Source organism: Molothrus ater, chromosome 17 (genome assembly GCF_012460135.2).
Source record: "Molothrus ater isolate BHLD 08-10-18 breed brown headed cowbird chromosome 17, BPBGC_Mater_1.1, whole genome shotgun sequence".
NCBI classification, from domain to species: Eukaryota; Metazoa; Chordata; class Aves; order Passeriformes; family Icteridae; genus Molothrus; species Molothrus ater.
Window position 1 is genome coordinate 6,175,496 of NC_050494.2, and position 15,208 is coordinate 6,190,703.

Below are 15,208 nucleotides of genomic sequence, written 5' to 3' on the forward strand. Positions count from 1 at the left end.
AATTTTATTTTTCTTTACTACTTCAAGAAAAATAATTATATCTTCACTCAGGGAAGAGGAAGGTTTGCTTTTATCTACATTACACTTGTAAAAAAAGAAAAATCTAAGCAGTAGCTGTTAAAAGCCCTAGCCAGAAGCTGCTTAGAGACAGAGAAAATATCAGTTTCTATCAAATAATTATAAATGGACATGCAGTTATTCAGCTATTTGAAGGAGACTGTAGTTGTGATACCTTCTGCAATTTAAGATCTCCAAAAGAGGCAAATATACTTTTGGAAATTGGACTTAATTAAATTTTAAGAGTTTCCTTGATGTTTTGCTTCAACCACTTGTCAGACCACTGACTTGGTGAGCCAGCATCCAACTCCTACAGCTTCCAGCTCCGAGGAGCCCTGGGCAGCTCTCAGGGTAAGCAAAGAGAACCAGAGGCCAGTGTGACCCTGTTCACAGGGGTTTTTGGTTGGGGGAAGAGACGAGGATCTGACTCCATGTTTCAGAAGGCTTGATTTATTATTTTATGATATATATTATATTAAAACTATACTAAAAGAATAAAAGAAAAGATTTCATCAATAGGTTAGCTAAGAATAGAAAAGGAAGAATGAATAACAAAGGCTTGTGGCTCAGACTCTGTCTGAGCCAGCTGGACTGTGATTGGCCATTAATTAGAAACAACCACATGAGAGCAATCCCAGATGCACCTGTTGCATTCCACAGCAGCAGATAACCATTGGTTACATTTTGCTCCTGAGGCCTCTCAGCTTCTCAGGAGAAAAAATCCTAAAGAAAGGATTTTTGATAAAATGTGTCTGTGACAGGCCAGAGTAAGTGCTGTACAGACACTTCTGATATGAAGATTTCTCATATCAACACTGGTCTGTTTTAAGGAGCTCATTCCACAGAGAAGTCACACATGGACAGCAAATTGTGGCCTGAGACTTTGGAAGCAGCAGGTGAAACAGCTGGGAAGGGATCAGTAGGTGGGGAAGAGCTGGGTGTGATCCCAGAGCTCCTGCAATCACTGCGGCTCCTTCCCTGACAGGCAGGGTGCAGACCAGAACTGTGCTTGTACCTGGGGGCTCTGCCTGTGCAGCCCTGGTAGAAGTGGCAGCTGATGAGCTCTTGCCTTCTTCCTCCCAATTAGAGGCAATTAACACCTCCTGCTCATCTTTTATTTCCCCCTGGAAAAATTTCCTAAGCCACAGCTCTGCTGCTTGCAGGACAGCCCTCCCCAGCAGCAGCAGAGGAGCAGATGACACTGTGCACTGAGAAGTGATGCAGGCTGCTTGGGAATGCAGGGAAATCACAGCAATCTTTGCTGTCCAAAGGAATTCCCATCAGCAGCCAGGGAGACACAGCTCAGAGGGAGCTGAAGGGATGAGCCAGCCCAGAGAATGGCACTCCCAGCACAGACACAGAGCTGAAACAAACACAGGTTCACCCCCAGCAGGCTGAGGGTGGTGGCACTGTGACCAAAGGCCACAGCAACTGTCACCTTCCACAGAAATGTGACAAACTGGCCACGTCTACTGCTTCCACTTCTGCAGAGCCTGACATCCTCCAGGGTATATTGTGGTATTTTCTGGGTCTCCTGGATGAAGGAGGAATTGAGAATCTGACTCCATGTTCTTAGAAGGCATATATCATATATCATATCATATCATATCATATCATATCATATCATAGTATATTATGCTATACTAAAACTATACTAAAGAATAAAGGATATTTACAGAAGGCTTAACAAGAATGATAATGAAAACTTGTGACTCATATCATATCAATCATATCATATCATAGTATAATATGCTATACTAAAACTATACTAAAGAATAGAGAAAGGATATTTACAGAAGGCTTAACAAGAATGATAATGAAAACTTGTGACTCCTTCCAGAGTCTGACACAGCCTGACCATGATTGGTCATTAAGTAAAAACAATTCACTGTTGGATAAACAATCTCCAAACCACACTCCAAAGCAGCAAAAGACAGGAGAAGCAAATCAGATAATTATTGTTTTCATTTTTCTCTGAGGATTCTCAGCTTCCCAGGAGAAGAAACCCTGGCAAAGGGAATTTCCAGAAAATATGGCTGTGACAGTATACGTTAGTTTTCTTTTCCTAAGGACAGAAGCTCTGCTCCAATGTGTTTCTGCTTCAATGAGAGGACCTGTGAATGCAGATCCACTCCATTAAGCCAAGGAGAGAGAAGGATGGACCCATATCAGGGTCCATCCTAACTGCAGGAATGGGAACAGGTCTGACTCACCAAGACCTTGCAGATGCAAGCAAATCAGGGTTTTCCCAAAAGAAGCAGCACACTTCTTAGGAAAGAGACATGTAAACCATGGTTGTTATCTTCCTTCCCAGCAGGATGGAGAATGCCAGTGCAGAAAAGGAGGAGTACCTGCAGGGGAATGGCACTGCCCCCCTCCAACAGCCCAGCTGCCTCCTGCTGCTCTGCAGGGCAGCACAGAGAGCAGCTGCAGTCCTGGGACGTGTCTGCACCGATCCAGCTCTCAACAGGCACCTCACAAGGCAAGGAATGCTTGGCAGATCCACAGGTGCTGGAATCAAAGAAAGCCTTGGAGCAAACAGCTCCAATTCCATCAAGATTTGATGTCCTGCAGCACTCTTGCCCTAATCTCTGTCAGAAGTTCATGTCCTACTTGACTTCACATCCAAAACAAGCCCCTAGGATAGCAAAAATTCACTGATAAATGAAAAAAATATGACTTAGAATTACAGCAAAACCTGAGCTCAACACTACAGGTATTTTAAAAAACCCACAGCCACATCATGACAGCGAAATTTGAGACTGACAGGGGCCCAAGTGCCACTGATTTTTGCCTGTGGAACCACACTCATGGAATAAAATTGAAAAGGTTTCAGTGTTGTCAAAGCTCCCACAAGCCAGGAGTGGCTGGCACCTGCTAATTTGCTAACAAAACAGGCTTTCAATAAAAGGATTACTGATGTAATACACAACATTCATGACTGGCTGATCCACAAATATGTTCTACAAGGGGTTTGGCAACACTGAGGGCCTTTCAAGCAGGGCCAGAGTAAAAACAAGTGATTGTATTTTAACCACAAGTGATATTAGAATACTGACGTGCTCAGAGCAGTTAAAAGGCTTTTAAAATAGGAATAAGTAAAGGATTTGTTGTGTCTAAGGGCAGGAAACACTACACAGCTAATTTTCCTGTATGTTACAGTACTACTGAAAGATTAAAGTGAAAAAATGTAGGACATTGTCTAAACAAATCTTCTAGCATTATTAAGTCTGTGCAACAGCATGTGACTAATGTTCACTGGCAAAATCAATTGCAACAACAAAAATTTTGAGATCTGATTATGGCAATTAGGAATTATCCATACAATGCAGCCTGCTTATTATCAGCCTACCCCTGCAGCAATCTCTGCTAGAGTTTGTTATGTTCTTCCTAAAAGCAAGAATTTTTGCCCATAATTAGTATTTTTCTCCCCACGTTAAATAAATCATAACGTTGTTGAAAATATTGTTCACAGTCAAACAGGGCTTAAAGATCCTTGCTCAAACATGAGAGGGAATAAACATTAACAGCATCAAGCACTGACTAATCATTTAATAACAACTTCCACCTCAGAAATCCAAGGCTGGAAATACTTTTCTGGAAATACTCTGGATTAAAGCCATCTCTGACCACAACCAGAACACTGCCAAGCATCACAGTTAGGAGGAATTTAGGAGTTCATCACCTTTCAGAAGAGGATCTCTGGGTTTTCAGCTCTGCAGTGGTTGGGGTTGACTCAATCTAACCCTCATCTAATGTGACATTGCCATTGTGATATAAATAGTGTCTTATTTGCCTGCTTCAGAACAACAATGTTAGTCAAGAAAAGGTCAAATGGTTTTGCCACAGGCAAAAAAAGAGTAAAAATCTTTTGTAATTTAATTGCCTTTTTTTTTTTTTTGTTTGGGAAGACAGGAGACTCCAGGTGCTAGTCACAGAGGAGGGAGAGGAATACAGAAAAGGAGAGAAGGCAAATTTATCTAGTCTGCAGTAGCAGAAAGCAATAATATTTCAATCATTTCTTAAGGCCCAGAGGAACAAAGATTTAACTGGCATCTCACTGATCTCATCTCTGCTTGGAATGCTGCAAACTGTAGAAAAAGGCTGCTCAAACCTGCCTACTTTGGCAATGCAGAAATTATAGCTGCAGGCAGGTACAGAGCTACTGGATACACCTGATTAATGCCTTTTTTTTTTCTTACTCCACAGTGCTTATTACATTGATGCTTTCAATTAATAAATCATTAATAAACACGACTTTTACCCATAGATAGTCATCAAATCAATCAATTTTTAGCCAAATGGGAAAAATCCATGATTTTAAGTCTTTGACTACGTTATACAACGTGAGCTTGTACTAAACCTCAGATAAGGGCAATAAAAACACCCACGTTATTTATTAAGGCTGCTTTCAAGCAATTTTCTCATCCTACAGGAAAAAAAGTAGCTCTGTTCCAAAATTTATATGCAAGGCAGGCTGGTACATTGATACACAATTGAACTAGAGAAACACAGAGCTGGAAGTGAAATTTCTACAAATTCCTTCACAAAGGTGACCCAAAGGCCAATTAATTGCTCACTTCTATTGCTTCCAGCACAGTGGGAATCTGTGCACATGGCAATACTGCAGTACTAATGGAAATCAGTAAACAGGGTCACACATGGCACAGGAGTTGCTTTTCATGTTCTAAAAATATTGGTGGGTCCTGCTTGCTGGAAAGGCAGAGAGCTTTGCTTGGGTTGCCTGTGCTGGCTGGGTGTTCCCTGCACCTACAGCTCCCAGGGGAGTGCATCCCACTCAGAGGAAATTCACTGCTAAACTTGTTATCAACCCAGTGAGAAAGTAAAATAATTACAGCAAATTTCCCCCTGGGCCATCCCCTGCAGGCTACAAAAGACTCTGAAGATCCTCAGAAGCAGCCCTTGTCTCCTGGGAAATGCCACTCATTAAAAACCAATTGTTTATCATTCAATTAAGGTACAGCATGAGGTGAATGAGATAAATGAAGTATCTGTGTGTTGGGCCCAAGCCCTGTGAGACACAGGCAGCTTGAGGGTTACTTTTGCACAAACCACATTTATGCAGTGGCTTTATGCCTTGAGACCAAAGATAACAAAGATAAGAGTGCAAAGGGCTAGGAGGGAGGGAATGCAGTAGGTTCCCTCAGCTATTCTTTGCAGCCTGAGCAAGAAAATAAGAAAAGCAGGAGCAAAGACAACAAAATAACAGCAGTAAATCTATACAATCTACAGAAAGGGAAAGAAAAGCTCCAGCTGTTATTCCAGCCTTGAAGGGAGGCATCTCCTCGAGTTGTGAACAGCAGAGGGAATTTGCTTTGCACAGTTTGGGGAGTGAGTATCACCAGCTACTGCCAGAGTGACAGGCTGAACCACTGAAAAGGCAAAAAGTGGAAGATCACTGCAGAAAAATGAGGAGAGAACAATGCCCAGTATCTCCTGGCTTTCTGAAATCAAACATGAAATTTTACATCCTCAAACACACACACACACACACAAAAATTTAAATCAAATTTATGAATAACAGGTCTTTCTTTAAACTTCTGAAAAGTTCCTGAAACTTCTGAGCACGTCAGCCTTAGGAAGGAAGAATGAAAATAAGGATTTGAAAAGAGAAATGAAGACAAGCTTGATGTTTGTATAATAAAACAAAAACCAGTGCCAAAGCTTGAGAAAACAAGGAAATTTAATAGTTCTAATGCTGTTCTTTGTCAAGCACTAGACACTGAGGATTTGCATTTTCCAACTGCCATCTGGAACTTTTTTTTTTTAATTTTAAATGCATAATGGGGAAGTAAAGCAAGACAGCTTATACCTTCATGTCCTCAGGCTTTTTTGTTCCTTTGTTTGCTTTTAAACAAGGAACGTTTACAGATAATGACTGGCTGTGATTACTGAGAAATACATAAAGAAAACCAGTTTTTCAAAATGCCCCATCCAAATGCATTAGCAATTAGAACCTCCTCAAGTTTCCATTAGTCTGTCAAAACAAGAAATAATCTCATGGCAGCTGACTAAAATTCTTCAAGATTGTCACATTGATTGAATTTCAAAGTATAGACTTACAAATTCGTAGTCTCCATCCTGTGGTACTTTCCAATCAGATGAATTTTTTGTCTGGCCAGAAACATTCTTCCCAAAGCTATTGATTTGATTCTCCTTCTCTTTCTGTTCAAAGTATTCAAGGAATGATGGTCTGGCTGGCTGCATTGTTTCATCCCTCCCTGGAAATATTAAAAATAAGAAAAAAAAATAGTTGTTTTGAAAAATACAATTTTGGTTATACAGCCCTACATCATACCCAGAAGTGATTTTATTTTTTTAGCACACACTAAATCACACAGTACTGCTAAAGCACTTGCTAAAATACTATTTTTCAGCAGCTTTTTCCATCATAAAACTGACGGCAGAGAGGGAAAAGTGGAGAAGGAGAGCTGAGAGCCCAGCACAGAAGTGATTACAGTGCTGGAGGCCTTGGCCTCTAGACCTGCAATCCATCCCTGCCAGAACACTCCAGGTAACCAAGTCCATGGCCTGAGAGGCAGAACTGAACAGCTGCTGGCCACACAGGCTGGGCTCCTCCATCCCTGCCAGGATGCACTGCAAAGGAAGCTTCAAAAATAAACAGAGCTGTTCTACAAGAAACTCACCTTTACATTTGTGAACAGAACAGGACAAAAATGAGGCTTTCAAAGACCACAAACACCTTATAAATACCACAAAATTTGCCTTGGGTAGAGGCAGTCAACTTTTCTATATTGTTTGGGTGGAAAGGCTTATTTAGCTTTCAAAATTTGGGGTTTTTAAATTAATTTTTATAAATAGTCAGTAGGTGTTTAAGTTTACTGCGCTGGTTTTTGTAAATTAGCTCTTCTGAACCAACTTTCTTAGTGGAAGAAATGCTTAGACTTGGACTCAAACAAGCCAGCTATGCAGATTAACCATTCAATTCTAGGCTGTAATTAAGAAACTTGGGGTAACAAGAAATGGAAGGATGGCTTCATTTGTAGGGTGATGACAGCACAATAAGGAAGGAAGTGATGAAATGTGAGAGGATGGAAAGGCTAATTCCCAACACAGACAGCAACAATAAAAGCCAAAACAGGAAGAAAACACGAAATTTAACTTCACACCAAGTCAAGGTTACAAGGCTTCCAGCATCTCCAAGGGAAGATTTCTTCAGTAGTGCAACCAGTCCAGCCCCAGATGCTGCCCAGGCTGTGCACACTTCAACTGGGCTGTCCTGAGTTCCAGCACAGCTAATTCCTAAAGAGTCTCATCCAAACTAAGCAAATGTGCTTCAGCAGGGCTGCAGCACAGGACCATGAGAGCTGCAGGCACAGCTGAAGGCTGCTCACAGCTCAGTGCCACTGCCCTGCTCCTGCAATCCCCAAAACCTGTGAGCAGCACGGAAGCAAGCACTGTAACCCACTGAATGCTTCTGTTCTGTAACACAGGGTTCTCTAGAATAAGTTACTCATACTTGAAACATATGTTTGAGGTGATGCAGAAACCATAATTTTCAGAAAGCAGGATCAGGACTGGAGTTAGCAGAAAATGGCATCAGAACAGCCTGAAGTCTGGAGTGCAGAAATAAGTTCAGTGCTGAATGCCATACGTTTGAAATAAATATAATCTGTCAGGCAGGCAACCAACCAAGAGTTTAGAGCTTCAAACAGGCACACAGGGGATGTCCTGTGATGGGTTGGCAAGGTCTGTGTAATGCAGAGACTCTCCCACAAGAGTCTGTACAGAAGGCAGGCTGTCACAAAACAGTCCTCTCTGAGGACATTCAGCAGCGCTTTCCTCTTGAAAAAATATTAGCTGCTCTGGAAACTCATTAAGATTTAATCACAGAATATTATTCTTGCATATAAAATTGCCACCCAGTGATCCAGAACTTCCCTGGCAGAATCTGTCTGAACCTTAGAGAAGTGGATGAAGTCCCTGGTCAGCTACAAGATATTCTAGGAAATTATTTGTCTATAGACATGTTAAATGCAGAACAAATTTCTACAAAGTATGAGAAATCTTGGCAGGATATTTGGGTTGTGATACTGAGAGAAGTGTGGTTCTGCACAGCCTAAATGTCATGATGCATTTTGAAAAAGCCCCGCATCTTTCTGCCTCTCCAGGGCCAGCTAAAAGCTCAAGCATGAACTGAAGTGCTGATACTTTTGCACCATGACAACTGGAGCAAAGACAAATTATTATACCCCTGGCAGTAGTTCCCCTTTTTTAAAAAACAAAACTAAAGAACTCATCATACATAATTAGATCAAGAAAGACACCTTCAGACCAGCAGCGTGAAGGTCAGGCAGAGAACACGTCTGCAAAGTGGAGAACAGCTTTGCTGTTGGGAATAATTACTGAAATACAATCACAATCCAATTACTGCTGAGTGATAAAACATTTATTTAGAATGAAGTAAACACACCCCGTGTACCCTGCTGCAGCTCAGCCTGCTTGAAGCAGGAGGTAAGTTATTATGGACAATCATGGCAATGTTTAACACCAACTAATTTTGTAGAAAGAGAGGAATTCATAACTAGTCAGGCTAATCTATGCACAGCTCACTGATAGCCAGCCTGAGTCTCAATAATTAAGACTTCCTAGGGGGAGAAAAAGAGAAAATCTAAATCATGTTTGTATTCTGTTTTGAAGATCACTGTTTGCAGCAGAAGAGACTGTGAAAGCAAATGTTTCACTCCAGTGACATTGGCTTATTCAGTTCTTGTCTACTTACTTTCTAAAAAACTGTTCACTCAAACCAGAGCTTAATTCAGGGTGTCAGTTAAAATAACCAGGCCCATTTCCTCACATCTTGTGTTTTACCAAGAACTGCAGCTCTTGCACTGGGCAGAAGAGATTTGCAGAGTCCCACCTCTGCAGTGTGCCCAGGTCCCACGGGAGGGCATCCCTTCCCTCCAGCATGCCAACTGCACCACTCAGCTCAGGGCTGTCGGTGACAAAAGGAAGAACAGGGAAAATTATGGACCTATACAAGATTTTCTTGCTGCCCTTGATGTCCCTGGCCATACTTAATTCTATCAGGGTTTCAGCATTCCTAACGTGATCCTTGGCTGTTTGGACAATCTAAGTGAATTTCCCCCATGCTACCTGTCCTTGCTTTTACCCTCTGTAAGGGTAAGCAAGGCTGCAGGCTTCCTTTTTGTGGCTGAGTTTGTCCAGGAGATCCTTGTTCATCCATGCAGTCCTCATGGCATTTTTGCCTGACTTTCCCATTGTCAGGATGCATTGTTCCTGAGCTTGGAGGAAGTTAGCCTTGGATGTTTGAACCAGCTTTTTGGGCTCCTTGTCCCTCCATGACTTTATTCCATGATACTCTACCAAGCTTATTCCTGAAGAAGCCAAAATCTGCTCTCCTGAAGTGCAGGGCAATGAAGTTTCTGTGTGATCTCCCAGTGAGAGGACGAGGGGAAATGAACTGCTGCAAAGGGTAACTGGGCTGGGCTGAACAAAAGGAAGGAAGTTTCACAGCAAGGATGGTTGTGCAACAGGATGGGACTGGGGTGACTTTCAAGGCCTCAAGCAACCAGATCTGACTTTGCACTTGTCCCATTCCAGGGACAACTGCACACAGGGAATCAGCATGATGAGCACCAGAGCTCCCTGCCCACCCAAGTGCTTTTGTGGCACATGCTCTTCACACCCACCATCAGACACCTCTCACCCTGCAGCCACCTTAGGCCTTGCAAACACAAGCAACATTTAGTCACCAATTTAAATACATTTAGTCACCAATTTAAGTACATTTAGTCATCAATTTTAGTACATTTCCACACATCAACACATAACACTGTGTCTTAGTGCTTCTTTGTTTTTTAACTGATATAAAGCAGAGATTGCTAACTGACAAAAAAATGGGGGAAAAAAGAGATGGCAATATAAAAGGAGAAATAGCTGTGATGCAGATCTAAGATATCTGAAATTTTAGTTGCTGCTATGATCTCTGTAGGGGTGTGGATGCAGCAAGATGGACAGAAATGCTCCTGGAGACAGAAAGACATTACACCAAATCAATTATCATCCCAGCACAACTGAACTTCTTTTTGTCAATCTTAGCACTTAGCAGCAGTGTCATCTTTCCAAAGATGACCTGCTATTAATTCAACACAAGAGTCACACCACTATATCTTTAAAATTTTGGTAACAGGCAGCCAAAGACCAAAATCGATCCCTGCTATTTGCAGAAGCAGATGCTGCTGAAAGATGACACCGCACCAAACGTGTCCGTGCCAAAAAGCATTTAACTTCCTAATTTTATAGGGTTAGGCTAAAATATGAGCATTTGACAGAAAGTGAGATCACAACTGTGGTGGAGAAGAGCCTTTTATGAGAAGGTCACCCCGTGGTGACAAGAAAGGCTTCACTGTTGCATCTATTTTGGAATCTAAAGAGTTGCTTCTAAGGATGAGCCATGAGAGCTCCCTGGAGCCATTAAAGGTCTATCATTTAGATATGCAGTCATTTTTTAGGAGCTATATTAATTACACAAATGGAACACCACAGCTCTGCTGGGGCTGGTCCAACTGACTGCAGAATTGCAGGTTCAGAGTGGCTGTGCAGAGCAGGGAGGGCTGCCAGAGCTCAGCCTGCATTCTGTGAGGAGCAGAAGCCCTCCATGGAAAACTCACAGGTGTGGGCTGGTTTTAAAGTCATGCTTAAAAAGTATAAAAACACCAGTACTATTGTGTATGAGAACAGAAAAAGGTGTGAAACTAGTGGGTCCAAAGGTAGAGAATGCTCTAAGTTGTGCACAACAAATATCCCTGTAAACTTGAATTTCTGTGTTATCCTTCAGCACTGGAAAGCAATGTCCAACTCCACGTGGCAAGGTCCCTCTCCAAGCACAAACAGCCCAAACACAACTGACAGGTACAGGCAGGGCTCTGCAAGAAGCCAGCACCTGGATCCTCTCCTCTGCCAGGCTACAGCAAGGACAACTTGTAAGGAAAAAACTGAACAGCAGTCCACTCCTTTCCAAAAATGCCACCTGTCTGAATAGTTGAGGGAATGGAATAGGTCAGTCTTAGAGGCTGGCTGCAGCATACAAACCACCTCACATGAAGCAAAAGATGACAAAGGAGGTGTGGAGAGCCTGCAAGTCATTTGCATTTCCGTATGATGCTGCAGAGAAAGGAAAATGATAAAGAAGAAACAGCCCAGTCAATCAAACCAGCAACAGATTTACTCTTCATACACAGCAGTAAAGAATATCTATGGAACCAGATCACTTGTTATCATCTAGCCCCAGAAATAAAAAGACTCATTTTGTTGATTTTGCCAAATTAGCTCTCACAATTGAAAATTTTCAGAAGCTTACAAGCTTCAAAGGATGCTTTCAAAAAGAAAGGGAGATTTACAAAGGCCTTCTATCTATCTGAACAAGCTTGCTGAGCAATGAAACTAAAATTTCTGCTTTTCTCTAAAATTATTCTTCTCTACTCAAACTTGACATCAGAAGATTCCTTGGTTTATTATTCTTTCCTCTTGAAAGGGATTGCTAAGGTCTACCTGGGGTGAATATTTTGGAGTTACAAAGCTTGTCATGAGAGGGAGAGTAAGAGAACCTCAGCAACACATTTTGTGTGCACTTTACTCAAGGCAGCTTATATAGTTAAGAGTTAAATACTTGTTCTTGAAGTCACAATGATTAGATTTCCTCCCTGCACCACAAAAATTGGAGCTGGAGTTATGGCTGGGCACAGGAGATAATGCTACAAATTAATTTACAATGAAGCTGGCATAAATCAGCAACAATTAAGTGATCAACTAAGTGATTAGTGATTTCCAACTAAGACATGATCCTTGGTATATGTATGTGCATTTGTCAAAAATTCAGAGGCTGCAACCTCTACTAAGCCTTAGCCCTCACTAGTCTCAGTAAGCTGCTGCTTTATATTCAATTATGTAACTTTGAGACTGAAAATACATACTTAGGATGCACAGAAAATTGCCTGATGGTCATGTGTAAGCAACACTTCATTAATATTAAATTTCAAATGGAACTGCAGTTTTCTTTGCTTTGGGCTATTTTTTAGAGATCACAGATGAACTTTAGCAGCTGGACAGCATAATTTGTACAGTCTGAAGAGGACTGAGTCATTTTAAGCAGCAGAGCAGAGAGATGTCAAATTATTCAACCAGAGCAAAAATTGCTCCATCATTAATAAGTTCATCCCATGGCAAGAGGAGCTGAAATTTCCACGCATTAAAAGCAGAACACGTAACACTTTTTATCTCTTTATGAGGACAAGTCTCCCCATAATTATGGCCTATCTCAAATTAAATCAAACCAAAACACTCCCAACAGCTTCTGCTATTAATAAGAAACTCCTAAATGAACATAAAAATCAACCTATGGATGAATAAGGTGTGAAAGTCATCTAAGGAGAAGAGCACCAACACTTACCCAAAGCTGCAACATCTATAGTGAGAACCCTTCCAAAAATAGGGGAGGAAATCCTCACAGTAATTGAAGGTGCTTAAGGTCAGGTTACCTCCTTTCATGTCTCCTCTGCTTTAAATCTCAGACATGATTATAAACACAGAGCAGCTTTCTTCCTCCATCACAATTTTCAGTGGCCAGCTCACGTCTTTCACCTCATTAGCCTGAATTGCTAATTTAGTCCAGCAGCCACTGCACGTGACAGGCAGTGAGATGTGAAGGTGCATCCACAAAAAGTGAACATTTCCTATTCTGCATCCTCTGGCTCAGCTCCTCATAAATCTTCATGAGAAACACCCTCATCAGCAGGGATGTAGGCTTCACATCCAGCACCTGTGGGTAACAGCTCAGGCTCCCCAGCTGGCACAGAACCAAGTAAGCACTTCCTAACTCCCTTTCTATTCATAAGCCAGAAACTCATTTGCTTATCTAGAGAGAACAGAAAACAACATTGCAATGAACATTTTTTTTTCCCCTGAAGCTTGAAAATCTGCTGGTAGAAACAAATTTGGTTTTGAACTTCTGCAATGAAGGAATTTAAGAGTTTACACTTTTTCTTATTCCTGCTTAGGAGTAAGGCTTTCTCCAGGATTTATTTTGATCCAGTAGGGAATAAGTTTATTCTTAGAAGAGACAGGTAGGCTGCAGTTTGCCTGTATGTGCAAATGCATGAATGTGCATGGGACAGAGATGTACTTAGTAGGTGATTTACTACTACTACTCTCTTGGTTGAGTCTCCTGAAGCACACTGCCTCCTGTGCAGTGCTCAGGACCCTGTTAATCACATCTCCCATCTTCACCAAGAAAAATGCTTCTGTCCAGAAAAAAAAAAATCCCCTACTTTCTAACTAAATACAGGAGTGCTCAATAATAAACTGTTAAAACCAGCAAAAATAGCTCTGTTAAACACATACATCCTTTCTCCAATTTCAGTATCTCTGACACTGAGATAAACAGGTAATAAACTTTGTCATGGCAATGAAGCTTTGTCAAATGTGCAGGACAACCAAAGGTGGACAAGCATCCCCCTTAGATCCTGGATTAACTTCCCTTCATTCTCCAGCCTGCCCAGAGCCAATATTTCAATTACTAGGGCCAGTGTTCCAAAAGAAAAACAAAACACACAACAAAAACCCCACAACAAAATGACAGCACACACAACACCTCCCATCCCTAAGTCTTCATGTTCACACAGCTTAATACTCTTAAACAAATTTTGCTGGCCACTGCTTATGTCAAGCTTGCCAGCAAGGCTGCTATTAAAGTCAAAAAGCAAGAGGAACATTCCTCTGTGCAGATTTGTATTCTCCACACCCCAAGAGTGGCAGTAGGATGATTCTTACAGCTCGAGAACAATTTAATCAATGTAGGAGTTGGTATAAGCAGCATGTTATTTAAATGCATTATAATGCTGGGAGTGTTTTATGGTTCAATTATGACTAAATGGACCAATTTGCTTTAAACACAGAACTGCACCGCTGGACATTAATAACACTAAGTAGTGGGAAGCTGCTGCAAAGAGCTGTTGTTGTCCATGGAGAAAAGCAGAGGCAAACCAAGAACCTTTGGTCAGTATCTTTGACACACACGTGATGGAAATCCTGACAAGATGTGGAGTTATTCTCCACAGTAGCTGCATGAGCAATTTGGATAAAGTGCCACTGCACTTTTCTGGACAGCTAATGATATTATAGCTACCTCAGCTATACATCAGTAATACTTTAGTCAATTACAATATTAATGCAATCACATAATCCTCCTGCCACCCATTCTCATTCTGCTGCTCACACTGCAGGTTTTACAGCCATTGCTTTATGTGAAAAATCTCAGGTTAATTCACGGGGAAAAAATGTTTCCTGAGTCTTGGCAGAAACATTTCTCTGGCTCAGGTTTAAGTGTCACCCACTGGATGTCTCACACAGCCACCAAGATGACAAGCTTACTCTGAATCATTTTTCAAATAGGAAATTGCCAAGTTTGCATCTTAGCTCATTTAATTTGCTAATGAAGCCCAATTCCCCCTCAAAAGGGGAAATACTTTTTTAAAATGACACAACCATGCTTAGTGTGGGCATGGTAAAAGCACAACAAAACCCAAGCCACCTCAAACTGTGTAAGAATGAAGCCTGGATTTTTTTTATTTTGAACATTTACAGACTCTAAAGAATTTTTACCAGCACATTACATTATCAAGGTAGAGACAACAGTGTTACTAAAGCTTCTGGTCTATTTCTGCACCAGACCCTGTAGTGAATGTGTGCCTCATGAAGAAGAACCCCAGAGCCACAATCCTTCCCCTGTCTCCAGATTCCTCATTCACCTCAACCCAAACACCAGACAGCCCAACTCACGCTGCTGCTGGCAGTTCTGCATTCTCCAATGTAATTCACCAATTATTTGATGCTTAAACAAGCAAGATGTACTTTAACAGAGAAAATAGGGCAGACTATAGTACTAGACAAACTAGATCCAATTTCACTTGGATCTGATTGTATTGCGGTGTTCAAGGAAGGCAACATTATAATAAAATTATGTTCCACTCTTTAAATCAAAGAGACAAATTCATGCCAAGATTCCACTATCTAAACAAGTACAGCAAGTAAAGCAGAAAAAGGAAGAGTAAAAGCATAAAGAATAAAAAATGCTTCACTGTTTACTAGC

At 41.3% G+C, this 15,208-nt stretch overlaps 1 protein-coding gene across 2 annotated transcripts in view; it reads right to left on the minus strand.

The window, feature by feature from the left end:
* STK4 (serine/threonine kinase 4) overlaps positions 1-15,208 on the minus strand; it is a 48,819-nt gene that overhangs the window by 18,559 nt on the left and 15,052 nt on the right. For both annotated transcript variants that reach the window (XM_036395580.2, XM_036395579.2), the window contains one exon: positions 6,142-6,299. In XM_036395580.2, the coding sequence (XP_036251473.1) occupies positions 6,142-6,299 (158 nt within the window). The remainder of the gene's footprint in view (positions 1-6,141; positions 6,300-15,208) is intronic.